At 39.7% G+C, this 26211-nt stretch overlaps 2 protein-coding genes across 18 annotated transcripts in view; one reads left to right on the top strand and one right to left on the bottom strand.

Annotated features, from left to right (window-relative positions):
- LOC128017108 (serine/threonine-protein kinase MARK2) overlaps positions 1-16108 on the top strand; it is a 50142-nt gene extending 34034 nt beyond the window's left edge. For 3 of the 14 annotated variants that reach the window (XM_052602309.1, XM_052602319.1, XM_052602310.1), the window contains 4 exons: positions 5634-5891; positions 7781-7807; positions 11460-11498; positions 12426-16108. In XM_052602309.1, coding sequence (XP_052458269.1) covers positions 5634-5891; positions 7781-7807; positions 11460-11498; positions 12426-12840 — 739 coding nt within the window. In that variant the 3' untranslated portion in view covers positions 12841-16108. The other 11 variants (XM_052602313.1, XM_052602314.1, XM_052602320.1 and 8 more) reach the window with 6 other exon arrangements.
- An 872-nt stretch (positions 16109-16980) lies between these two features.
- On the bottom strand, positions 16981-26052 carry LOC128017107 (REST corepressor 2). Of its 4 annotated transcripts, none has more exons than XM_052602307.1 (13): positions 25930-26052; positions 22646-22770; positions 22295-22369; positions 22041-22121; positions 21184-21236; positions 20930-21091; positions 20441-20565; positions 20294-20360; positions 19792-20031; positions 19565-19642; positions 19420-19477; positions 18735-18952; positions 16981-18269 (listed from the first exon to the last, which is right to left on the bottom strand). In XM_052602307.1, the coding sequence occupies exons 2-13, from the start codon at positions 22764-22766 to the stop codon at positions 17919-17921; spliced, it is 1629 nt and encodes a 542-aa protein (XP_052458267.1). In that variant the 5' UTR covers positions 22767-22770; positions 25930-26052; the 3' UTR covers positions 16981-17918. The 4 variants fall into 4 exon arrangements, with proteins under 4 accessions (XP_052458267.1, XP_052458266.1, XP_052458264.1 ...); XM_052602306.1 differs by lacking the exon at positions 25930-26052 and adding an exon at positions 24646-25276 and having other exon boundaries at positions 22646-22786; XM_052602304.1 differs by lacking the exon at positions 25930-26052 and adding an exon at positions 24646-25276 and having other exon boundaries at positions 22646-22768.
- Positions 26053-26211: the final 159 nt, after the last annotated feature.

Raw genomic sequence — 26211 nt, 5'->3', positions numbered from 1 at the left:
GCACAACAAATATCTGGGGATACGTTGCCTTAGTTTCCTGTGAAAGGAACTCCCGTTGAAAGGGGTATCCCGGTGTCGCTGATTGGCTGGAAGTTCAGTAGTGAAGTGACGTCTTGGGAAGCCCGTGGTTGTTGGGCGTTGACTGAAAGTGCAGAGTCGTGTGCGCTGGTTGAAGTTGAACGGGCATCCGAGGTCAGGCGTCGGAGACTCGACGTTACAAAACTTAACTCAGAACACGAAACTCTCAAACGGAAAAGAAAAGAAATAAAGTTTGACGAGACTAGGTTGTGTTCCTTCTCATTGTGGCATAGAAGCAGTAGGCAGGCACGCTGGAACCGCGCTCAAAGAACAATGACGACTAACCGCATGGCTAGATGCTTATAGCTAAAGCTAGGTAGCAAAGCTACAAGCTAAAAGCTAAGAGCAGGCATGACTAATAGCATGACTGATAGCACGAGCAAGGCTGGAACTAAAAGCAGACTAAAAGCCCGCATGACTGATAGCACAAGCAATGCTAGACTAAAAGCCGACATGGCTAATAGCAGCAGCTAGACTAGAACTAAAAGCCAAAAATTTAATCGTATCCAAAGTATTTAAACTTTCTTGTTGGCCACCCCTCAAATGTTGCCTTGACCAATCAGATATGTTCTTGGGGTGGGTATCATAAATCATTTGTTTATCTTACCAAGCATGTGGTTCTTGCCTCACAGGGTCTAATTTTGGACATGATTCCTATAACATGATTATGATATATTTTACAAATAAATGATTGTCAGGACAATATCAAGCAAGAAAATGCGATTATTTCAATACTAGACATGACTATGTATCCTATAGTTATCAAAAGACATACACAAGTGAAAGTGAAAGTGAAGTGACATTCAGCCAAGTATGGTGACCCATACTCAGAATTTGTGCTCTGCATTTAACCCATCCGAAATGCACACACACAGAGCAGTGAACACACACACACACACTGTGAGCACACACCCGGAGCAGTGGGCAGCCATTTATGCTGCGGCGCCCGGGGAGCAGTTGGGGGTTCGATGCCTTGCTCAAGGGCACCTAAGTCGTGGTATTGAAGGTGGAGAGAGAACTGTACATGCACTCCCCCCACCCACAATTCCGTCCGGCCCGAGACTAGAACTCACAACCCTTCGATTGGGAGTCCAACCCTCTAACCATTAGGCCACGACTTCCACGACTCAATAAGTGATTATACATGATAGTCAAATGTGTGGGTTACACGTAAATGAATATGGAGTTAAGCAATGGAATGATTCATTCATAAGTCTTTTTTGAGTTCATTCTGGTCCATATATAATGTATAAAAAGGGTTTCTTTGCCATTCTCTGGCAAAGGACTTTTCTGTGAAGACAAAGGTTTAAAGCCCTTCCCCCTTAGGAATTTCAGTCTGGTTCTTCTGGGTGGGGGGAAGTAAATGCAAGTATTTAACTTGATCTCCTGGGTTTACATGTGATGTCCAGCGTTGCATTTCAATCACGAACAATAAATTTGACAATCTCTTCTTCGAATTAAAATTGTTAATAATTGTTCTATTGGTGTTAATGTTGAAAGCTGTTGTGTGAACAAGTTGGTTGGTTGGTTATCTTGCTTGGTTCTTGTGGCACTAGAACTGATTTATGACTTCCTGAGGAATTCAGCTCATGTTTCAATGCACACAGCTCTGATAGACTCTTTGATTTGTCTGATTCGACTCATTTCTGCTACATACTACTTCAAACCAGCAAGACGTACTTGGTCAACCAGTTTCACTGCAAAAAAGATGCATGCAGCAATGTGTATTTGTTACAGCTTTCATATGAAGTCAAATGGTTGTTAAGATGTTAACGGCGAGACCTGGCAGTGTTGCTGAATTAAAATAATGCTACACGGACCCCACTTCACTTTACAGCTAATCGCGCTCCCCCAGGAAACATTGTTTCCTGTCCTCTCTTGAACATTACTGATGGCACAGGCCACTAACAATAACCACATATTCACACTAAACACTGACCACACCAGGAACATACCATCAGTTATAGCGCTGCAGCTAAGGCAGCGTGGGGTGTGAGTGGTTTGGCTGCTGTAAGTGAATGCTGGTCTGTGTATGCAGTGAGCTGAGCCTCTTCCGAGCGTGGTTGGGGAACGTTGAGAGAAGGTACTGCTAGCCTGTTACATCGTCTCTCTCACTCATCTGTGCTTCTCTGCCCCCTTTGCACTGTCTCCCCCCTGGAGTGAAGTGCACCTCAGTACAAGGGCCATATATTCAGATCTGTGCCCTGTATATATGAATGAGTGAGTGAGGGGCCATGTACAGCACATAGTGTGGCTCATTGTGTCTCTCAAGGTCCTTTCACGTGACTCATGTCAGGACACAAGTGTTGGCTTCCACATGTTCTTCAAATAGCATACAGGAAGGGAGATTTTAAAAGGTTTCTTTAAGTTAACTGAAAACAGTGATAGCAAACAGAAGAAAAGCTTGGAACTGATGTAGCAATGGCAAGCTCATGGGTTTGATTCCCGGTGAATGCATAAATGTAAATGTAGAAAGAAAAATGGGTACATGAAACTATCTCAGGACACCTTTAGCTGCAACTTTATCAATCCCTCTTATATCTTATTATGGCACAAAGACTGCCTAGCAATCTTTGGATGTGCTTTGAAAAGTCAGTGGCAAACTGAACTTTTAAACCGTTTGCATGAGTGCAACGCGGTGTCGATGGTAACACTGTAGTTTGATCCTTTGCTATCTAGAGGAACCTCAGCTTGAGTCACGTGAAGGGGCTTCACTTTAACACTTTGGAACTGTGTGGTTCGCCACTGTGAAAATCTCTGCTCCGAGAGAAAATATATACAAAGAAATAAATGAATAATACTAGATGCCGGTCCCATCATACATGTTTCATGTGTGTTCTGACACGCATCATAAGTGCAGATTTTTTTTCCCAGTGGCATGGGTTTGCTTCTTAAAGGTCCCATATTGTCAAAGTTGAAATTTCCTGGCTTTTTTCACGATAACTGAGGTCTAGGGGCTATTTAACTACCATATACATTTCAAAACATTGTGATTTTTCACGAACCGTTGTGACTTCCGTAAAATGTTGACTTCAGAACTACAGTCACCTCCTTCAGGCACTGCCCACCGTCCCACTCTACACACAGACTCGTCCATAACAACAAAAGACAATTCTTTACTGAACCTTTTCAATAAGTGTGTGCTGCAAACACAAGCATTTTTGATGAGTGTTTTTGTCCAGTTCACTCTCTTTATTGCATTTAAGCATAGCTGTCATTGGTTAGTTTGTCTGGCAATGGCAGCAGATATGCGATCAATTTCTAATTTGAGGCTGTATTACATCGATTCTAGCACCCAACATCACAACAAGATGATATTTTAAGCTTCTAACCCAGCCGAATCTGCGCTGGTTTGAGTGGGCCGCCTCCAGTTTCCCCTTTGTTTTGCTGCCTCCAGCTAGCGCTGTGACGTCGGCTGACCCTGGTTACCTGTGGTTGGCCTTGCTGTGCTTCAATCTGAAAACAACAGTCCAATCAGAAGAGAGGCTCATGAATAGTAATTAGACAGGCTAAAATCGACCTGTTCTTAGCAGACCTCCTGAGAAAGGAGCTGTAAAAATATAATGAGATGGTTTTTGGTAATTATACCCCAAATATATATTCATAAGGATGTCAAAACCTAAAATAAAACTTCAGAAAAGTGTACAATATGGGACCTTTAAGCTCCTGCTCATATTTGCTAGAGTGCTTCTATGTTATTTTTTTCTTCGAAGCATCCAGCTGTGTGCCATAACTAACATACTACGGTGTTACCATGGGAACATCTGAGTTCCTTGATAAGGTGTTGTGTTTGTGTGTTTTAGTTTGCACAGTCAGAGTTTGTTGATAAAGTTTTCCCCAAATCTGCCCCTGAGTATTCTTGCTCCATGGTAATGTGATAGAGTTGGACAGTCTCCCAGTGATGTGCAGTCATTCAGGCCCCCGGTGTTAGTAATGACCTGCTGGGAACTTTTGTTCAAAGAGGGCTTGAGAAGGGCATTTTTAGCCAGTGTATTGAGGTCATACTTGTATCTGGAGAAAGTAAGTGATTGTGGTGCTGCCAAAATCTAAAAGATAGAGTGAGAAAAATCAAGCCATTGACATTGTAAATGATGATCTCCATTAACCAACTAATTAGTTTTGTTGTCAACTAAAAGTCAACATGAAATGATGCTCATAACCCATTTTACCTGCACAATGAGATGCATTTCAGGATGAAACTAAATATTAAAAGATAAAATTGTCAAATAGGAATTAGATTTTACCAACCAGAATTTTCTGCTTTATTTGATTTTATTAGTTCACACCAGAATGTTTGTTTGTTTATTTATTATTATATATATATATATATATATATATATATATATATATATATATATATATATATATATATATATATATATATATATATATATATATATATATATATATATATATATATATATATATATATATATATATATAACATGCCCAAAAAACCATGCACAATAAGACCAGAAATAATAAAGTAAATGGGGTTGAATTTGATTTCATGTTGGCTGTAAAAAATCCTTAAAGGTTTTTACTTGAAGCAGACCAGTGTGTGTAACCATGTCAAATCAGGAGCTATAAACATGTCCCTAAATGAGAAGATAATGTGGTTCCTGTGTATAGAGCAGGTTATAGTTTGTTTTTGAGATGGGTCCAGTACATGGATGGACAGTGGACAGTGTTTTGTGATCTAGCTTTGGCGGGTTCATTTACCCAGGGTCATGTGACCTCCCTGGCTGTGCTTGTGGCCAGGTTCTACTACACTGGTTGGCACTTAAACAGATGTTGGCATGGACCTAACATGGTTGGGTGAGATTTTTACAGACCGTGTGCAGAAAGCACAGCTATGGGGGAGGTGTGCTGCTTAACTACACACACACAAATTACTGTGTGTGTGTGTGCTTGTGAGATATGACGGATTAAATGTCTATGCATTGGGCCAGAGATATGATGTCTTTGTTCTCTTCCCTGCAGTTAGCTTATTTCATTATTTTGAGATTACATAAGTTACTTGAGCTCTGCAAAAGCCAGAACAGAGCTCCTGATACTTTAACTATTTGTTTACCATAATTGAAATCTTAAGTTAAACATGTTTCATTAATGCATAAATCAAGTATTTTTCATATTTACGCAGCCATTATATGCTATTCTTTCTGCAGACACTAGTGTAAATCAACCTTCCATGGCCATATTATTATTTTATTTACAGTGTCATTGTTACAGTGTAATAGCGCATTTAAGTAATGAGTAATATTAGTTAACAACATGTACTTTTAAATTATGCATAATTTACTGTAATACATAATGTGTGACAAAGAATCTGTAAAATAAATGGTTCCATTATAAAATAGATGTCCATTTTAAAATAGAAAACATTTAAAATGCATTTAAATATTTATTGAAATAAATTTTATTAAAAAAAAAAAAAAAATGTAGTAAAAAAAAGGAAATCTACATATTTAAATGTTTTAATTTTGGTAATGATCCTGCTATGTCCTTATCTCAATTTATTTCCTTTTGTTTGGGGAAAAATTGCTTTGTTGCAGTGAGCAGAGGGCACCTGGTGCATCCCCGTCAGCCCACAATATCAGCAGCGCAGCTGGGACAGACCGTACCAATTTCCCTAGAGGGGTGCCCACCCGCAACACCTTCCACCTCGGCCAGCAGCGGGGCGCACGGGACCAACAGGCTTCTCCTTACCATGGAGCCCCCGCCTCACCTTCCCTGTCCCACGGAAACAGCCAACAACGACGGCCTGGGGCTTCCGGCATCTTCAGCAGGTTCACCTCCAAGTTTGTGCGCAGGTGAGATAGACGCAGAGTGTTAGATAAATCAGTAGATTGACATGGAGCTGGAGCAATGACAGGGGAAGTCACTGATTTCTGGAAGTGTTAACAGCCCGAGAAGTCCAATCGCGGCTGAGCGTGGGGGTGTGAGGATGAGTGTGATGAATGCCGGGTATTTTTGCCAGTTAAAGATAGATAAGGTGACGATGAAAAATAACAGAAAGAGACTTGAAAGACAAAGTGAACGATTCTCACACCTCCTGCTGAGGGTTATTTCATAGGTGTCTTGTCATTATATTCAGTTAGTTTGCTGGTTGGTTGTCCATCTTTGATCGAACAGCTTCACTAGTGGATTTGTTCTAGCAAAACGACTGCACATGCAATCACAGTGTTCAACAGGGTATTGGTATCGTCTTAATTTCACCCGCAAGGTCAGGCCTTCATAAGTCAATCAAAGTGTTGTCATTACCCATAGTCCCAACACGAATCTCCGCTCATTTAAACACATGCAGATTTCTCATCAGTTTCATCATCTCTGTCTCCAAGTTCTACCTTCTCCATGGTGAATGTATCCTAGGTAACAGCTGAGGTATTGCATTCCTCTGCTCTATAAATACTTGTAGAGGGAACACCTTGACATTCAGTCACTAGTGCCAGTTTACAGAAAACTTACACTGTGCTATATTGCTAAATGTGTTTAAAAGCAAAAAACCCATTTAACCTGCTGATGAGAAATCTCTCCGTTACACTTTGAGGAACTTAAGAACCCCTACACGTTCAGTATTAGTCTTTCATATCTGTTCAGTTTCAGATTTCAAAAGGAAAGGGTGAAATGACCGATGACGTTTGCTGTTTCGTCTGTGTGTATCTGTTTGTTTTTGTGTGCTTTTGTGTATACGTTCAAGCCAGTGTGAGAACGGTTCGATGTGAACGCGATTTGTGCGTTTTAATGAATGTAAACATCTTCTTTTTTTTAAGGTCTACATGAAATGGCATTCACAACCCATTTTACCTCTGTAATATGACATTTTTCTAAATGAAACTGAATATTAGAATTTGGATTATAAAAAATGGGCGTTACATGCCGAAATGGTGCAAAGCCAGAATTTGAGCATCTGGTTATACCTCAGTGATAATGCCTCTGTTTCAGATTTACTGTTGAATATATATATATATATATATAATATTTGCAACATTAATTACACTACCGGAAACTGGAGAAATGGCTGCTGAGAATTCATAAACCGATTTTTTAAATCTATTAGATTCAATTTGTTAAAAAGTATTGCTGTTCTTTCTGTATTATTGAACACATACCTGCAGCCTTGATGAGCATAAGAGACTTCAATAAAAATCTTAACAACCTCAGACTTTTGAACGGTAGTGTATATTAATGTAATATGCTATGAAATCACTGTTTTAACATTTGGCTAGATTTTTTTTATTATTATTGGCAAGGCTGCATTATCTACAACAGAATATCTGAAACAGTAAGACTATTTGTGTAATTTGCAATGATTAACTGTGCACAGCTGATACATTTCTAGTCTTATTGTGCCATGAATTAAGTCAATTGGGTCAGTTTTGATTTCATGTTGGCTTTAACAATACTTCAGATTAGACGGTTTTACTCGACTTAGTTTGTGTAAGCATTCCAAGCCTTTTATAAGTGTTAATAATTGACTTAATAGTTTAATTGCATGCAGTGACCCAGATTACTAATGTTATTTGCTCATTTTGTATGGTTTGAACAGATAACCCATCAAATAACCCCAGACTGATTATTGCTGTGTCCAGGGCAACCCGACCACTTTGACATTTTCATTTGCTTTTTTGCTCTTCAACTTACATATATACATGTCTTTCCTTTTTTTCTTCTTTTTTTTTCTTTTACTTTTGTTTTGTAGAAATATCTCACTCAGATTCCCCAAAAGGTAGGCAACGATGACCCTAACCCCTCTTTGTTTAAGGCTTGTTTTGACTTTTTTTATTTCCCTTTCCTTGTTCCTTGTCTACATCCCTCAGTGTGTTCTGTGATTGGCCCCTTTTTTTCCTGGTTGTTTATTTTGTGTGCCGTGTCATGACCAGCACTAACGACCAACTTCAACTTTCCACAGTAACACCCAGTGCCTTTCCTCCCCGTCTCCATCCTTTTATTTCCCCTCCCTGTCAGTTTACCTGGTGACCTCACCTGTGTGGCCCAGATTCTGTGTGTGACTAGTGTCTCTGCCTGCTCGAATAACACAGGGCTTTGATAACATGACCTGATGTCAAAATTAAGACACCTAATAGGATATGGTGTCATGGAAAAAGAAATCCACAAGCACAGGTTTTCTTATTTATTTTTTGCATACACTGTTGTTCAAAAGTTTTGGGTCTGTATGGTTTTTTTGAATGAAAGTAATAGTTTTATTCAACGAGGATGCATAAAATTGATCAAACGTGACAGTAAATATATTTGTAATCTTATGAAAGATATCTACTTCAAATAAATGTTATTTATTTTAACTTTCTATTCATCAAATGACCCTGTAAAAGCGATCCTGTGTTTTTGATGAAATAAAAGCAGCCTTGGTGAGCATACAACTTTTGAACAGTAGTGTATGTTGCAATTGTTTTGGCACAGGCAGAGTCGGATTAAATAAATGGGCTACACTAGGCAGGCTGCATTTTTTGGGCCCCCCTCCATCGAAGTTATTAATGAATTGAAATCTGAATCTTACCAAAGTTACTAATAAAAGTTAATTCACATTTTACATAGCCTAGTCTTTGGTTACAAATTGGTTGTGTTGTTTATTAAACAGTCTATCAGACTGAAATTTTGAAATTCATTATTTACACGTCATTACACTGCTCTAAATGCTATTAAATTATCCTCATCCATTGGGAGTGTCATTAAGGCAGAAGTATCAGTAAATAACCAGTAAATAACCAATAGGTGTCAGTAAACTATGTAAACAGATGTTTACATTTAATCAACAAATTTAATTAAGATTTTCTGCAAAATACAATAGCTTACAACATTTATAAATGTTGTAATTAAGAACAAGAAGGCAAACATGACCCCTTCACATTCATCAAGACCATTTAGAAACTGTCTAACAATAAATAATAATAATAAATATAAGGATGGAGGATTTATACTATGGAAAACTAAAGGTATTCAGACTATTAAAGACTTGTATATGGATGGAATACTTACATTTCAAGAATTGAGTGATAAACACCAGATTCCCTCAAAACATTTTTTTTAATAAGTTTTATGTCTTCCAGGTCTACAGATATTATGTACATTTCCAAACTGTCATAAATTGAGGAAATAATTGAAAAAATAGGTGAAAAGGGCCAATTGTCAAAATATTATAATTTAATAATGTCATACTCTAAAGAGTATGCTGTAGACAAATTAAACGCATGGAGGAAAGACATTCAATAAGAAATAGAGGAATTTGAATGGACTGAAGCATGGTTAAAGGCATTTCCCGCCGCATCTTCCGCCGCATTTCCCGCCGCATCTTCCACCACGTCTTCGGGCCGTGTCTCCGGGCCTGGCTCGGCCTCTGGCCCTGATCTGACTCGAGCAGGTTCACAGCTGTCGGACGGCTGCCCGACAAAAACTTCTGTAAAGCCCCCCGCTGTCTCTTCTATTGTTTCTCTTCATTTTTTTTTCTTTTTACGTTTTGCCGCACCCGAAAGCATCTTGAATGTTAGCCTACTCAAAACACACCTGTTTGCTAGCTTTGTTGTCCCGCTCTGACCGCCGTTGACGTCTCCTCGGACTTAACTAGCTTGCGCCTCTATATAAAAACAATCATGTGCTGGCGTTAATGTGACGTAATGTAACAGTCTATGGTTAAGATAAACATCATCACTATTTTTAAATAATTAATAAATATTGAAATAAATTGTAGATAGGACATTTGTAAATTTAATTTTTCCCTCTGTCTGGGCCCCATCCCGCCAATCGGGCCCTAGGCACGTGCCTAGTTTGCCTTTGCGTTAATCCGGCTCTGGGCACAGGTTGTTTACACCGTGTCTCTCTCATTTTGGCTCATAGAGGAAGTCATTGAGTGAATAGCTGAACAAAAAATAGGAAACAAAATACTCTTAGCAAGTATTATTATGATCATGTAAATGTAATTTCTAGTTAAGTATGTTGTTATGTTAAAGACAATCTGCCATTATATATATATATATATATATATATTTTTTTTTTTTTGTAGCATTTTCTGAGCTGGAAATGTAAAAGGATAAAAGGTTAAATGGATGATATAGACTGATGGATAAATAATGGTTATTTGAATTGTCGTCAGATGCGTTTCCTCTCTCTCTCTTTTACTTGCTCATTAACATTGAAAACAGCTACAGAAACTGAGACCGGCCAGCTGTCGATGTTCGATCGTCTCAGACACCTAAAACCAAACTTTCCTTATCTCACTTCTCTCTCTCTCTTTCGCTCTGTTAATGTGGTATTGTCAGAATCTGTTTGACTGATGACTCACTCGCTCACACACAGGCACCTGGTGAATGGACGTCACCATATGTCTGAAGTCACTAACCACTTGGGCCATTTGCACAAAACAGAGTTTTAATTAACAACGACATTTTCTTCCATTGATATGATTATGTTGAGAACCTGTTCATGTTTTATTAAGTTAAAGTGGTGTGAGGTGCTTATATCATTTTCGAGACCAACAGAGGGCGTAAGCGAGCAGTTTATTGAAGGAAATGTGTCTTTGCGCCCTCTGGTGGTCAAACCTGAAGCCCGTATTTTGTGATTCACACCTGTTGGTGACCCAATTGTTGTTTTGCAGGATTCGTAAACTTAATGGTTCATGTTTCTTTCAATGCTTTAAGCAACACAAATGCTGCTTTGCTCGTTTTTAACCATTTGTCATGATGCGCTAACAAAGTCCTGAGCTGTTTCTTTCATTGTCTCACTGTCTGTTGGTGTGTTTCTGTGTGCTGTTGTGACTCTTAGCAGAAGGGCTCTGACAGTATTGTCAGTTTGCTAAGGGCCTGTGTGTCTCTCTGTGTGTCTGGTGGCGTGTTCGGGATGCTTGTGTGCTCGGTGAGACAGACTATAGGGGCAGGTGACTGTTGGATGGAGTAGAGGTGATGGGGCTCTGTAGAATCCTTAGAGCATCTTGGACAGACCTACATCTTTCCACCCCGCTTCATGTTACTGAAGCAGTCTGTCTGATTCATCTGTTCATTGCCATTTCACGTGCACAGTTCCAGTTGCATACAGTAGATCAGCTCAGTACCTGTGTATTTTGAACTTTCTGTGTGTGTGAAAAATAATACATCGGAGAGGTATCACACAGGATACGACGCTGTTGTACTGAATGTAGATCATCACTGCTGTGATTCTTCTGTGGGCTGGAGGCTACAGACGATACACTTCATAAATAGAATTTAAATGAGTTGTAAAATAGGAATGAACAAGTGAATCAGTGGAATGTGATGGTTCTGGAGGGGAAATGATTTCATAATCTTGTGTTTCCCCTTCCTGATCACTTTACTGAATTTACTGAAGTTAAACTAGGACTCAGACTAAGACTAAACTCTTGAATTTTTTTCGAGGAGCCCCTATGAGGGAGAGGGTCAAGAGGAGGGGATCAGGTGAGAACAAAACATAAGGATTTCTTCATCAGACCTAATCAGTCGATCTTTAGGAGGTGTAATTGGGCAGCGAAGGGGCTTTTAAATGGTTGATAATTGGTTTTTAACAACTATAAGTAGTTACCCTGTGGGATTTAATTGGAGGATTAATTGCTGTATGAATGATTGTGTGTATGTGTGTTAAATTGATTCATAAGTTTGTGTTTACAATGAGTATATTTCAGATGACTGCCTGTCTCTCTGTTTCTACATGGCAAACGCATACACAGTTGAAAGTTTTCTGCTTGTGTGTGCTGCTATCAATTAAACACCTAATGTGCATTCTTCATTTTGTTGTAGTAAAAATCTTCCTGAAATATGAAATTGACCAAAGCATCCTTTTTTTACCAAATAAAATCGCATCACAATATTCCCAGCAGGACTTGAAGGCAGTTTTAAGCATTCTTGATTTTGACTGTCACTGAGTAACATTACCAAATCATATTTAGTCTTCTTAGGGATAAAAATATGAGGGAGATTTAGAACTTCTTAAAGGCTCTAAGTGAAACTAACAGGCTCAGACTTCCCTCAGCTGACATATTCACTCGAGAGTCAATTAAACTTCCAATTTCTACTTTAAAGCCTGTGATATGTGACTTCACATCCTTAGCAGAAGCCTTTCACTGTTCCTTGTGTTTGCCACACATCATTTTGCACATGAACCGATGCATGCATGCTCTGCTCTGCAATGTTTCCAGTTGTTTATTGCCCTATGTCTCTCCCCAACCATGTCCACTGCCTCATCCTTTCTCTCTCTTTCTTCAACACCCTCAATTTGTCTCTCAATGATTTCTCACTTTTCTTCCTTTCTGTCCTTATTCACCCCCTACTGACATTCTCTTAACCTCCAACACCTCCATCCTTCTCTCTCCATCCCCGTCTCTACAGATCTATGCTCAGCAGTGCAGAGAAGTCGGAGAAGACCAGCGTAGGGCCGGAAGACGACAACAAAGACTCTTCTTTCTCCCCGGAGGGCGTGTCCTCAGTTAAAGACCAGGTGAAGCCTCGCTCCCTCCGCTTCACCTGGAACATGAAGACCACATCTGCCTTGGAGCCCAGTGAGATGATGAAGGAGATTCGGAAGGTTCTTGACGCCAACAGCTGCGAGTACGAGCTGCGCGAGCCATTCATGCTACTGTGCGTGGCTGGTAGCCCCGTCCGTGACGACTTCGTCCAATGGGAGATGGAGGTGTGCAAGCTGCCCCGCCTCTCACTTAATGGTGTGCGCTTCAAGAGGATATCCGGAACGTCTATTGCCTTCAAAAACATCGCCTCCAAAATCTCCAATGAGCTGAAACTTTGAGAGGAAAAGGAGATGAGAAAATGCAAGTGAAAAGTAGCATGGTAAAGAGTCTCTGAACAGGGATGAGTGAGGATCGCATTGCTCAAACACAGCCTGCTGGTATGGGTAGGTGTAGAGAGAGATATAAGATCAGATTCAATTAGCACACTGGCCCTTCATTCCTGCTCAGTTTTGGAAGAGTATTCTCTGCAGGTTCTTGGTTCATTGGCCTAAATGTGTTCAATTCAGAAAGGCGCCAAGTCACGACGGGGTTTGTTTCTGCAGAAAATGAATTTTGAACTAATTTCGGTCTCTTCGTACACTCACACACATATGCACCTGTTGCCTATTGAAATGGACAGAGCTTAAAAAGCCAAACTTGAAAGAGGTGTGGCCATTGACTTGAGAAACTAAAGTATTCACAGGGTGGAGGTGGGCAGTTTGGGACTGATGTTTGTGCCCCCTTTTATTTCTTCCTCTTATTCTGTCGACAGGGTCAGAACTTGATCAACATTGAGAGGACTGTAAATTCTGGTTAAGGTGATTTTAATTCTCAATCGGCTGGGTTTAGATCTGCTGCACTGGAATGGGTGAATTTCTGTTGCCTTTTTATTTTCTTATAGAAATTAAATGTTTCATTGTTGTGTTTACCAATGATTATGTTTTAATATTATTCTTAGGAAAAACAAATTAATCTTTTTTTTTCTTTTTTTTTGTGCTCTCGTGTTATTGATTGTGCTATGCCTTTGTATAACAAAATGTCTGAAAAAGCACCACCTGACCCTTTCACACTCTTGCCCCATTTTGTTGCAAAGGATTATGGGCCAGCAAGTACTCTTCTCACACTTAAACCAACAAAGTCACTGGAAAAGACATTAAAAGGACTCAATTCATGCAACTAATCATTCCCATGCCATTTTCATGACTAAAGAACTGATGTCAAGTTGTTCTTCTCTGCATTTAAAACACATTTCATGATTCAAGCCAAGAACTTTCCACCTCAGTCTCGTCTGCGGGTCAACTTTTTGGCATTAAGCATTTGATGGTTCACTCTTTATGAAAATGTGTCGTGATTGAATGTGTATGAGAGATGGAGTGTCGTGTCTGAATAACCAAAAGGCTTGCTTAGTTTCATATTCAATGCAGAGACTATTAATATGTAGCCTTGACACAAAAAGTAACTGCCATGAAGAGTCAAATATTGGCGTTCTGTTAATTCCAATATTTTGTTGGCATTATCTTTTCACTATTGAATTGTCATTCTTGCACAAGCAGATCAGTAATTTGAGCAGACAGGAATCAACCTGTAGAATTGTCTGCATAAAAGAGAAAAAGGTACACTCGTTCTGAGCTAGAGAGTCAGTGTGTTTCCATGCATTTCTGCTGAGCTGTACATGCTTGCATGCACCCTCTAGTTGACATCAGGTGCACTGTCACCTCTGTTGTTGTGTAAAAAGGAAGGGGGTTAAGATCAGATCTCCTTAAAAAGTCTGTCACCAGTTTGGGGGACAGCTGTGCACATGTGTGTTTTATATCTTCATAGAAAATGTACTTTGCTGTTCTCACAAACGATCATTTGTTGAAGGTGCTGGGGATCCAATTATCTTAAGCATTGTTTGTTTTTCTTCAGGGTTGATTATTTTTATCCATTCAAGTTTTTTGTTGCTGTAATTTTATTATTTGTGTCAGACACTTTGCTGTTGGTTTAGGGGGGCTCGCATAGAATTTCCACATATGTTTTTTTTTTTTTTTTTTTTCTACTTTTTGTGCAAAGATGATTATGATCAATGATAGTAATAAAACAAATTCAAGCTCACTGTATTAAACTGATGCATTATGTTCTGACATTTAATATACCTATTTTTGGCATCTCTGAAGGTATGTTTGATAGCTATTCTCTTGAAATACTTGCTTGTAATTGGTGTATAGTAATAATTGTGTCCTTACCAGGTGCCAGAAGTTAATATAGATATTTTTTAATGTAGATATTTTTTGGTCCTAAACCAGGGCTTTCCAATCTTTTAGAGGAACTAAAAGAAAGAAAAAAAGAAATTGTACAATCCGTGTAATTCATGCCATGCTCACACACTTGGCATGAATATCATCTGTAACAAGTGACAAAATTAAAAAATATATATAAACGTGGTGACATTACTTTGGAAAGGTATATTATAGATGATACAAGTTTCAACTCGAGGAAGCGTTTTTTCTGTCAAATCTTAATTATTGCTCTGGTTACTAATATATCCTCGGTTCCCTGAGATAAAGGAATGAGCATCACATCACTGACGCTTATGGGGAAACTTCTGTTTACTCTGATACTGAAGCCTGATTTGCTCATGTTCGTGTAACTGCACGAGCCAATGGCTTTTCAACATGCCGAAAGGGGAGGAGCCAACTGCTATATAAGTTCAGTCAGAATCTTTAGAATTTAGTGAAGTATCCTTCACTTCAGAACATTCATTCATGGATTTGCGCTGCACAATGTCTTCACACAAGGACAAGTGTGACATCATATACCTCGGTAAATAAGTACAATTTAAATACACGTCTCACACACTTCAATGCACTTTGAATGGAACATATACCTTAACTTAAAACTGGAATCATGGGGGAATATCCTGTGATGTCTACTTCGCAGGGCACTTGCATTCGAATAGAACAAATGTCTGAAGCAATAAGAGAGACATACAAAATGTGTAGACGGGGTCGCGAGGACTGGAATCGAGAATCGCTGGCCTATGCAATGCTCATTCCTTTATCTCAGGGAACAAAGGTTGCGTTAATAATAGGAGCATTCTCTTTCGAATGGTCTTTCCTTCTGACTCTTATGTGGAACACATCCAATAATTTACTATGAGTAAGTGCAGGACAAAGCCACATCCCAATTTTAAAAATCTTGGAAAAGTAGACTTTGACGACCAGTCGGTGGCTGCACAAATTTCACCAATAGAAATCCGACTGGACCACACCCCAGATGAGGCCATTCCTCTGGTGGAGTGGGCTCACACAACAATAGGACACTGCAAGCCCGCTAAGATGTGAGCCAGGGTTACAGCTGCTCTGAGCCCCTAAATGGGCAGGAGAGCTCATACACTCTAAGAGCCCAAACCAGGCAGAGTGAATTAGGACCCTAGCTGGAAAAATTTATTTTTGTATTTGTCTTTTCTTGCATTATTGAAAAATGATTTTCCTGTTAAGCTCTTCCTGTTTATTTACACTGTAAAGCTTCTTTGACACAATTAGTAATGTATAAAGCACTATAAAAAATAAAGATGAGATGGCTTGACTTGACTTACCCTGTGAATTGGGGAGCACTAGAAGGGTGATGTTGAGAGCACTTATGGGACATAGCTGTGTCTCTACAGTTATTAGGCCCAAACTGACATTGCGAACCTGCTTCAGCGCAGATTATGTTCTGGATAAGAGATCTCAAACCGAAACCGGACCAATCAGCAGTGAGCAGAGTAACACATCTCTGAAAGTCACTCCCCCGGTCCAAATTAAAGGTCAGTACAAAGTATATTTTAAAGACAAATTGCCTGGCTTTTAGTGATTACTTATTATAATTACTTATGATATATGAATTACTTTATGATGTATGTTATTCATATAATTATACCCTTAAACCTTTACATATGAGCTATTTTAGTTTAAGTATTTAGTTTAAATTCATATTAATATATACAGGTAATATGTAATACAAATAAGCTTAGAATCAACAGATAAACTACACATATACTTATAATTCTCTGTATACCTTCATGTATGTATGTGTGTGTGTGTGTATATATATATATATATATATATATATATATAAACTAAGAACTTAACTTTCACTTGCATGTTTTCTTTTTCTATTTCAGAAAAGTGTAGTGAATGACTGTGTCTCTCACGAGACATGAACCGCAGATTATCTGTGGTCACTTTTGTGTGCACATGGTCCGATATCGTGATCCAAGCCTGAGTTGACAGAAAAAATTCATCATCGTCATCATGATACCAACGAAGCACTGGTTTGGTTTGGCAACACAAAGCTAATCCTTCAACTATCATCATGGTACAGGGCCCTGGTTGGGAAATTTTTCAAACATAATGTATCACCTACTGGTAGGTCTAGTATTTTGCATGTAAAATATCTGGAGAACAACAACAAACTAATTTGGTTATTTTTCACTTTATTTTGAAAAAAAAATAAAAAAAATAATCTAAAACAAAAATAGTCACAAGCAAATCCAGTTAACATGTAAACAGTTCTCACATACACATAACATTTTGGAAGAAACAACAACTCTTGCACAAGCTTCCTCAGGAATCATCTTTAGTGTTTGGATGCCTCTGTGTTTGTGCCTTTAAGAGCAAGTATAGTGTAATCCAAGTTGCAACGAAAAAAATCAAGTATTATTTTGCATCACTTAGTGCTTAGTCAATATTAACTAGTACTACATAAATTCACTATCTAACAATATCTTAAGAACCTAATTATACAAACGACAAAAACTGCTTCGCCTAGTATGATTCACTCTTCACTGGGAGAGTGACTATATACAATTTCCCAGTTTCCTGACACCAGGTGCACTTCAGAGCACTCACTAGTGCCTGTAGTCATGCACACTAGGTGATATGCAGCTGCTGCCATAGAAGTGTAAGGAACTCACATAAGTATGTTGTCGTGGCAGTTTTAAATTCCAGTGTATAAGGTTTTTACCCCACAATTTTGGTTAAACTTCCACTGAGTATCTATGACAGAAGGTCAACAGTGGAAGCTGTTGTGCTTGAGACTGTTCACGAGGTAAAGCTGTAGAACCTGAGGACAGACGGGTTTGTGGAGCAGTAGGGTTAGTTTTTTGGCAAGATTCTGGTTTTTATGCATGAACATAGAGGATTCTCCTTGGATCAGACTATATAGTTTCATCCTTCCTGACTTGCTGAACGTGTGTTCTGGTGCATGTCCAGCTTTGCTTCCAGTTTACCTCATTTTATCTCTTGAAAGGCATTGCTACACATTGCCCCTTTACACTGATTTGAGAACAAATTCTCTGTTAAATGACTGTTTGGGTGTCTTAAACCATTATAAAAGGGTAAATACTAGATGGTGATCATTGTGACTGGGGGGATTCCACCTTCAGCCCCAGCAGTGAGGGTGGCAGCTGTCCAGCAGAGGCGGAACTTAGAGAGTTCCTCAGTGCCCCCTGGTGGAGCGAGGATGCCACTGCAGGTCTGATGAGCGGAGGGGGAGGGGGAGGGTGATTGTGGGGCGTCCGGGTTTGTAGAGGTCGCGTCTGTAGCGGGGGAGGCTGGCGCAGCAGGCTAGGGGGTGCTGAAGGGGGTGCAGGGCGCAGTAAGGGGGGAGGCTGAGTGAGGGGTGGGGAGGACTGGGTAATGTTTAGAACATCAGAAGAGGACAGTGAACAGTCAGAATGAGGTGGAGAGATGCCATCCATCTTCACCTGCAATAACAAAGAAAGATGCAAAAGAGTTCCTCAGTTGTTGTTAACTGTCTAAATCTCTAAAGTAAAGCCCTGCCTGCTGGAACAAGTCCTATTCAAAAGCCTTGACAAATAAGTCACACTTTTTTTCATAGTTTGGCTGGTCCTGTGACTTATAGTCAGGTGCAACTAATTAATTTGACATGAACCAAGAGAAAACATTACCGTCTACAGCCGCGAGAGGGCGCTCTATGCTGCTCTGTGCTCCTTTAGCCTATACTAAGCAACATAGAGCGCCCTCTCGCAGCTGTAGATGGTAATGTTTTCTCTTGGTTCTTGGGTCTAAATAAATGTGACTTATAGTCCAGTGCGACTTATATATGTTTTTTTTCTCATCATGACGTATTTTTGGACTGATGCGACTTCTACTCAGGTGCGACTTATAGTCCCAAAAATACGGTAGTCTTTTTCATTGTTATCTCTCACCTCATCGTCTTCCGCTCCTGCTGACCCATTCAGCTCCATGTTCGCGATCCTCCCGCTGCTCCCTTGCACAACTTCCTGTTCTGCCTGCCATTCATGGAGCACCTCCTCCAGATTGAAGCGTCTCCGGTAGCTAACGAAGAATAAGCTGACCTGTGCCACTGTCTTGTTCCCAATCACGTCCGCTATGGCTGCAAAGTCTTTACCGTATCGCCTGACAGCTGGACAGGATGTGGATGACAAAATGGCTAAATGATAATACTGCTCAGCGATGCTTCAAATTAAACAAAAATAACCAAAATGATATTCTAATGAATTCAGTCTGTAGTATCTAGAAGACTTCTAGCTTTGAAACAAGCTATGTGATAGAAATTCCCTTTGCATTGTTTTGAATATACTCAGCATGATCCAGAAACTATGCAGATGAATAATTGATCATAAATGCTCCATAATAAAATCAAATTCTCCATTTGATTTCATGGTCACTTTAATCATTGCAAGATTAAAACAATCTCCCACTTTCATAAAAGGCTGCAAATTGGTGACTAGGTGCTCACTTGAAACTACATTTTCAGGACATGTATTATTAGTTGCACCATACATTTTAGCATGTTAACTCATTGGTTAGCTGGATAATTTAGCTGCTATTTGCTGTTATCAACTCGTTTTCATTGATAATCCAGCTCACCTTGAACGGCCAGGAGCTGCTCCTCTGTTGTCCAGCGAGAGTTGTTTTTTTGGGTGGGCTGAATGAAATGCAGTACAGGGAGAAAAATTATAATGTAGCATAACATAGGCATTTGTACATCAGAGCAATGCGAATAGAAACGTACCTCTGATGGTCTCAAGCCTTCAATTCCATCACTCAAGTTGTGCTTGAGAACACTGTTGGTTTGCTTGATACTTTGGACCTAAAACAAAATAGAAATACGCTTTTGATCAGTTTGATTAATCCTTGCGGAATAAAAGCAAAAGGATTTCAAACTTTTGAACAGTATTCACTTGTGAGTCTCTCAGATTTACTACCAAAAACAAAGTGATTAGTTGTGTTGCACATTACCTGTCTTTTCAGAGACACTAGCTGTGTGTCCAGCTGTCTGAGACTAACAGCTCCTGAATCAGTGGAGGCTGAGAGAGCAACAATGTCCTCCTGTTCCAAGTGCATGCCTTTAGGAGGTCTGCGGCGAGCCCGAAGAGGGTGGTGTCGGTACTGTGCACCCTGGTTCTCTTTCCGAGTCGGACCAGACTTGCTTGAACCTTTATCACTCCCTCCTCCAATTCCAGAGCTCTGCTTCGTTGTCTGAAAGTTGCACAAATACAATATAAATGCAGTCATGCACACGCAGTCTTTTTTTTTTTTGATTAAGATTTTAGATACAAATTCATATAAATGTTTAAAGGAAAATGGATGCCTTTATGTGACTGGTCATCACTTTTTTTAAACACCATTTTGCCTTCATTAGTCCCTGACCGCTGATTTTTTTAGAACTACTTAGTGTAGAATATTAAAATACTGTATTGAAAAGTTTAAAATTTACTTATTCTTACACCCATAGACTCACCTCTTTCCTGCCGTTGATCTCAAAATCACTGTCACTGCCTGGATCTCCTTTCTCCGTCTCGTCGTTACTGTCAGAAACAAAAATACACACTTTGTTATGATTCATTGTCTTTTCTCTCCATCTTTCTCTCTTTTGCTCTCCTTGTACCTCTCATCCTTTTCTCTCTTGCTAAGGAGCTTGCGTGCTTGACGGTCCATGACGCTGGTCCGGGTTCTGGTCTTCTTCCAAGAGTAGTAGTATTTCACCAGGCTTGAGATCAGTTTGTCTGGAAGCTGAGAAATAAAATAACAGATGGTTAAGACTAAGCATATACAGGAAAAAAAAAGAACAAGATGTCCTGTATCAAATTTGTGACTTTGAGTATTTGAATTGCTTTGTACAAAAGGTCAGATGTTCTTGCTTCCACTGAAGCATGAGATGCTCTTTGAAACATCCTCAAATCATTTCCATGTTGTAATGGATGACAGCAAGACAACAGTTCAAAGTGTCTACGAGTAGAGAGACCTCTCTCTGACTCTTGTGTGATTCTACACTGGGTCGTATCTCAAGATGCCTGCTCTTCTGTAGTTGCAGGCAGATGTGAGAGCACCAGATGACTCTTATATAACCCATCTTGACTCTGTCCCACCCGCTCACCATCTGTTGGATGCGATGGAAGCTCTTGCCATGAAAGCTGAAAGCCTGTTCGAACAGAACCTTGTCTTCCACTGTCCAATCTTCAGGAAAGGGAGTGAAGTTTGCCAGGTCAGCCAGTGACTTCTCCACATCGTGCTTGTGCCACAGAAGCATGCCAAGAGCCTGTTGATATAAGACAGAAGGACTCGATCAGTGATCTATGCCTACATCTAGAGGATTTGCCATTCATGGCTAATATTTAAGTGAAATGCTACCTGTTCCATGTTGTATCCGTGCTTCTCTTTGGCCATCAGAATATATTCATCCACTGAGAGAGAGAATGGGAAATGCAGTTTCTGTACAATCCACCATGGCAGATTTGGTAACAGTGTACAAAGGTATTACTAACTACCAGAATACAAATAACCATGATTCAATACGTTACGAGGCATCACAAAAACATAACAGAAAATAAATAATGCAAATGCATATATATTAAACTTTGGATTGACAGTGGATCACTTCGAAATAATAATTCAGTGGGTTTCGATTTGATTCAAATGCCATTTTTTTGCCATTTCAAAAATAATCAATTGGATTTGATACGATACAATCAGATTAACAATTCCATTTAGTACTTTTTTAAATGCATTTATAACATTCTTTAAATAGGCCATGTAATGCACCTACTTACATAAAAATAAAATCTACTTAAGACTTTTAAAAAGCATAACTATATAACCAAACTATATAACTTTGATAAAAACGCCACAAAACTGGACTACTTTCAGTTACACAGATGCACATATTCAAATAAAGAAAATCATTTAAATATTGCACATTACAAATTGTGATTTATAATGTGATTATATTAAAAATTATATATTGTGATTATCATATATGTGAATTTTAAATGGATTATTGGCCAACACAAATTATTCACACTTTAAAGGGGTAGTTTCTTTAAATTAGCAGAAGTGTATTTATAATAATCACATCATTACACAGCATTATTCTGGCTTCCCATTAAAAATATGTTTCTTTTCTTTTGCTAAAGCACTCCTCATCAACAGCCTGAGCCAGACTCTCAGAAGTTTTTAGTAATTTCTACATGTGAAGAATTGTTCCTTACACATGGCATTGGACACTTGGCTATTTGGGGACCAGACCAGCATACTCCTCTGGTCATTTTCACTGTAGTGGGACGCACTGTCTGTCAACACAAAGAAGAAACATGTCTGTCACACAACACAGCAGACCTCATCTCACAACCTTGTTGTTTTTTTAATTTTCTATGACTCTGCTGTTTTTGTTTACATTTCTTTATTATGAAATATATTATAAAAACTGCATGGAGTTCAGGGATACATATTCATCTCTTCTTACTTCCATCTCTTTCTTTATCTGGTTTGAACTCTGGGATCTGTGCCTGGTAGTCCCCACCAACGCGGATCATACTGTCTGTTTCAAAAGAGCAAGAGGGAAAGGGACGGTCAGAGATCGAAACTGGCAATGCATCCTCACAGAGGGCAGAGGAAGAAAAGTGAGAGGAGAGAGAGAGGGGAGGAAAAGAGAACAGGGACGCATGACTAAATTATCATACAGACACTGATACATTTAAAACATTTTCCACTTAAATGAAACAATATAAGATTAATGCCGTGCTACCATGTAAGTGGATGAAGGTGCAGATGGCGCTTTGGAGTTGAGGTTTGTGTGTGAATGTGTCAGACGTACCATGTGTGTGTTCCTCGTCGCTGCTCTCTTCCTCAGAGTGCTGGCTGTTCCCGTTTGTGACTGTTTTGGCCCTGCTTCGAGACAGCACACCAGACCCTGAACGCTCCATCACTGATGGCATGGCTCTGCAAGTATAGGTCTCTGCAAGAAAGTAATGGGAGTTACAAGATCAAGGTGTTTTTACACCATGATACCTGATTGGTTGATGTAGTAGTGACGTTAGGTTTAGGGGTGGGGTTGAGTAAGGGGGATCATTTAGATTGCATGATTCAGAAACACCCAGCAGTTTTAAACCACCCACATGGTGATAAACGCCCACTTTTGCTCTGCAGAGACCTAAGTCTCTGGCTCTGAGAGAGAGAGAGAGAGAGAGAGAGAGATCAAAGGGACCAGCATTGACCTTTGTTTTTAACATCTTAAAGGGACAGTTCACCCAAAAATCTAAATTGTGTTAACCTATCATTTTACATGAGTGACATGATGGTGTCCCATACTCAGTATTTGTTCTCTGCATTTAACCCATTCAAGCGCACACACACAGCAGTGAGTGGTGAACGAACACACACACACACACCGTGAACACACACCCGGAGCCGTCTCATAGTCCCCTAGTCTCACACCCTCATGTCATTCCAAATCTGTTTATTTTTTTGAGGAATACAACACATATTTTAGAGGATGTTTCACCTGTTTTTGCCCATACAATGAAAGTCAGAGGGGTCCAACGCAAACATTGAGCCCCAATAACTCGCTGACTGGACACGAGAGAAACATTTTTCAAAATACATTCTTATGTGTATGATGCAAATTAACTCACTGACCCATATTATTTTTGAGATTCTCTAAAGGGTTCAGTCTGAGAAGCCCAAATGGTGCCTCGAGTATCTTTCCACATTCACAGTACCGTGACGAATCTTTGTATTCTGAATCTTTATCGACTTTCTCAAGAAATGTTATTCACATTATATACACATATTTTCATTCTCTGAACGTCCTTTAAGAAATGCAGTGAGAAAACTAACCTCGAATTAATACAATTTAGTTGAAATATATGTGTATGGACATGAAGTTCGGCTCGAGACAGTGGAAGTTGTGGAGGTTTAAATGCTCTTGGTTGTGTTTTCAGCAGCAGGTGATGAACTTCACTGAGGCATCAAACCACAAAGCCAGGTATAGGCATAAGTGTAATTTTTCTACATTTGTAACGAATTTAGATAACTTTAATTTTCAACGCCAGTGAATGAGACTTTTGTTCGGTGGACAATAAGTATTTGTTTCGCGAATGCTTCCAGAAAACACAAAAAACAACAACAGATACCATCCTTCAGAAAACGAAACAACGACCAAAGCCTTTATTTCTTAAGCTATTCCCATTGTGATCACCAACCAGCAAACTGTAAGTTACCTCTCGCTATTTTCCTGAATAATATACCTCACGAGGCTGCCGGAATTGTGACTTTGAACATACAAAACATCCACACAGACATAAAAAAAAAAAATTCTGATCTAGATATGTACACAAAATATGCATTTGTGAGATAAAATAATGCTTCAACAAAATCTAAAATAAGATTATATATTTGTTCTTTATACGTAAAAATAAAATATATATATATAAAAAACGTTGTGTCATAAAATTAAGCGTTGGGCATGTGACGTCACGAGCAGGGTCTGAAGTTGCCATCGGGCTCAGTGTGAATTAAACGTGCGCTTCAGATGTGTCCAAAACACTCAATATGAGGCGCTGAACTGTCCTTCGCTTAACAACATGCCCAATCAACTCTTAATAGTGTTTCAGCTGAAAACAGTTACCGATTGCCTCCTAAAACTCCGAGAGGTCGCATCACTCCGACCACCATCCAGTCATCCGAGCCTTGTTCATTTAAACATTTCTGCGAGTAACGTTAAACGCGTACGGTACGGACCTCGCTCGGGCAATCATTATTCATCATTCAAACTTAAAAAGTACAGAAACATAAAAAAAGCATCTTATCCCTCACCTCACTTTTCGCACAGTTGTTTATTCAAATCTGAGTCCCTTTGTGTAGAGCCACGCTTATGTCCCTATTCCAGTTGTTGGCTGAACATTTGTCTTTTAAACGTTAGTTCCCAGTCCGAATAGCAGTTCACTACCTGGCTTGCTTTTGCTTTCTCTCCTATTCAAACTTATAAAGCGACAGATAAATAAGTGCTGTAAAACACCAGCACCGCGCACGTTTGTTAATGTACAAACAACGTTAAAGCTTCTGTGGACATTCGCACGTTTCTCATTCTCTCCGGTTCATCGCTTCGACCGCATAGGGATCCTCTCCGTGTGTGTATGTGCCGGGGAGACCTGACGACTCCTCACAACCGAGGAAACCTTCCGCGCTGTTCGCCTCTCCCCAACTAACTTCCATGTCAATTACATAGTCCCTTTAACCGGCGTCAAATTCATAACAAGTGAGATTCTGACGGAGTAAAATCTAAAAACATGCGAGTCAATCTAACTCTCGCCGTTCACATACGCGCAATATTCAATATTCTAAACAAAAACGTTAAATGAACCCCTTCCGTCCTATATTTAGATTTAAACAGATATCTAAACGTATTCAGAGCATCCCGTACAACTCTTCTTCGTAAAATGAACTCAACACCGATCCGTTGCTTTGTGCTTTACCTGCGGTCCTCCCTCATTAAATCATACGGAACTACTTCCTGCTGTGTGCGCGGACGGATTCGTCAGCTGGGCAATGCAGTGCTGAGGCTGCCCAGACCCTTCACTTATGTATGCAGGAAAGACAAAAAGCCTGGAACTTGCTTATTTACCTTAATAATGAGCATTTTATGATGGAAATCGTGCATTAGGCTTCAACTATAGTTCTTTACCACACTGTGACTGAGTGTTTAGGAAATCAGTACATTCACACTATGTAGGCTAAGCCTTGATTTCTAGTCTACATTAATTAAACACACCCTGGAGGTATTACAGGCGAGAATAAACTTGATATCTAGACACAATTCTAATACGGACATAAAAGGATTAAAGCCTGGATTCAGACTGATCTCCAACACCCCCCTCCTGACATTATGTACCAGCAGGCCCAAGTGATGGACAGGTCCCGTATGCATTAATATTCTTTCTCTGTGATCCTTGGAGACAGAGACAGATATAATGTTACCAGCACTTGTGGCACAAGACCCCTCCCAGCCATTTCCTCTCTGTCTATGTGCATCTCTCTCCAACCATCTCCTCCCTCCCCTCCTTCATGCCAAAGGAGCCACCTCCATTTTCTCCAACTCACCTCAGTTGTATCCCTTTATGAAGGTCTCTCCTTTCCTTTTCCTCTCCTCTTCCTCTCTGTTAGACTTCCTCCATCCTCATCACCTCTGAGTTCCTCTTTCCTCCCCTCCCCCTCTCTCTATTCCTCCTCTTCTTGCACCACCCGCACATGCACACTAGGCAGAGAAAGAGATTTCCAGTACTAATGATTTCAGCTCGCGACCACAGGCCTGAAGGTGTAGTTGGGGCTTGTTCCCTGTGTTTTCCTCGCACTCTCAGCACTAACATGGATGGCACAGTCTAT

This window comes from Carassius gibelio, chromosome A7, assembly GCF_023724105.1.
Source record: "Carassius gibelio isolate Cgi1373 ecotype wild population from Czech Republic chromosome A7, carGib1.2-hapl.c, whole genome shotgun sequence".
NCBI classification, from domain to species: domain Eukaryota; kingdom Metazoa; phylum Chordata; class Actinopteri; order Cypriniformes; family Cyprinidae; genus Carassius; species Carassius gibelio.
Note: the sequence above shows the minus strand (reverse complement) of the source record. Positions and strands in the feature narration are given on the sequence as shown.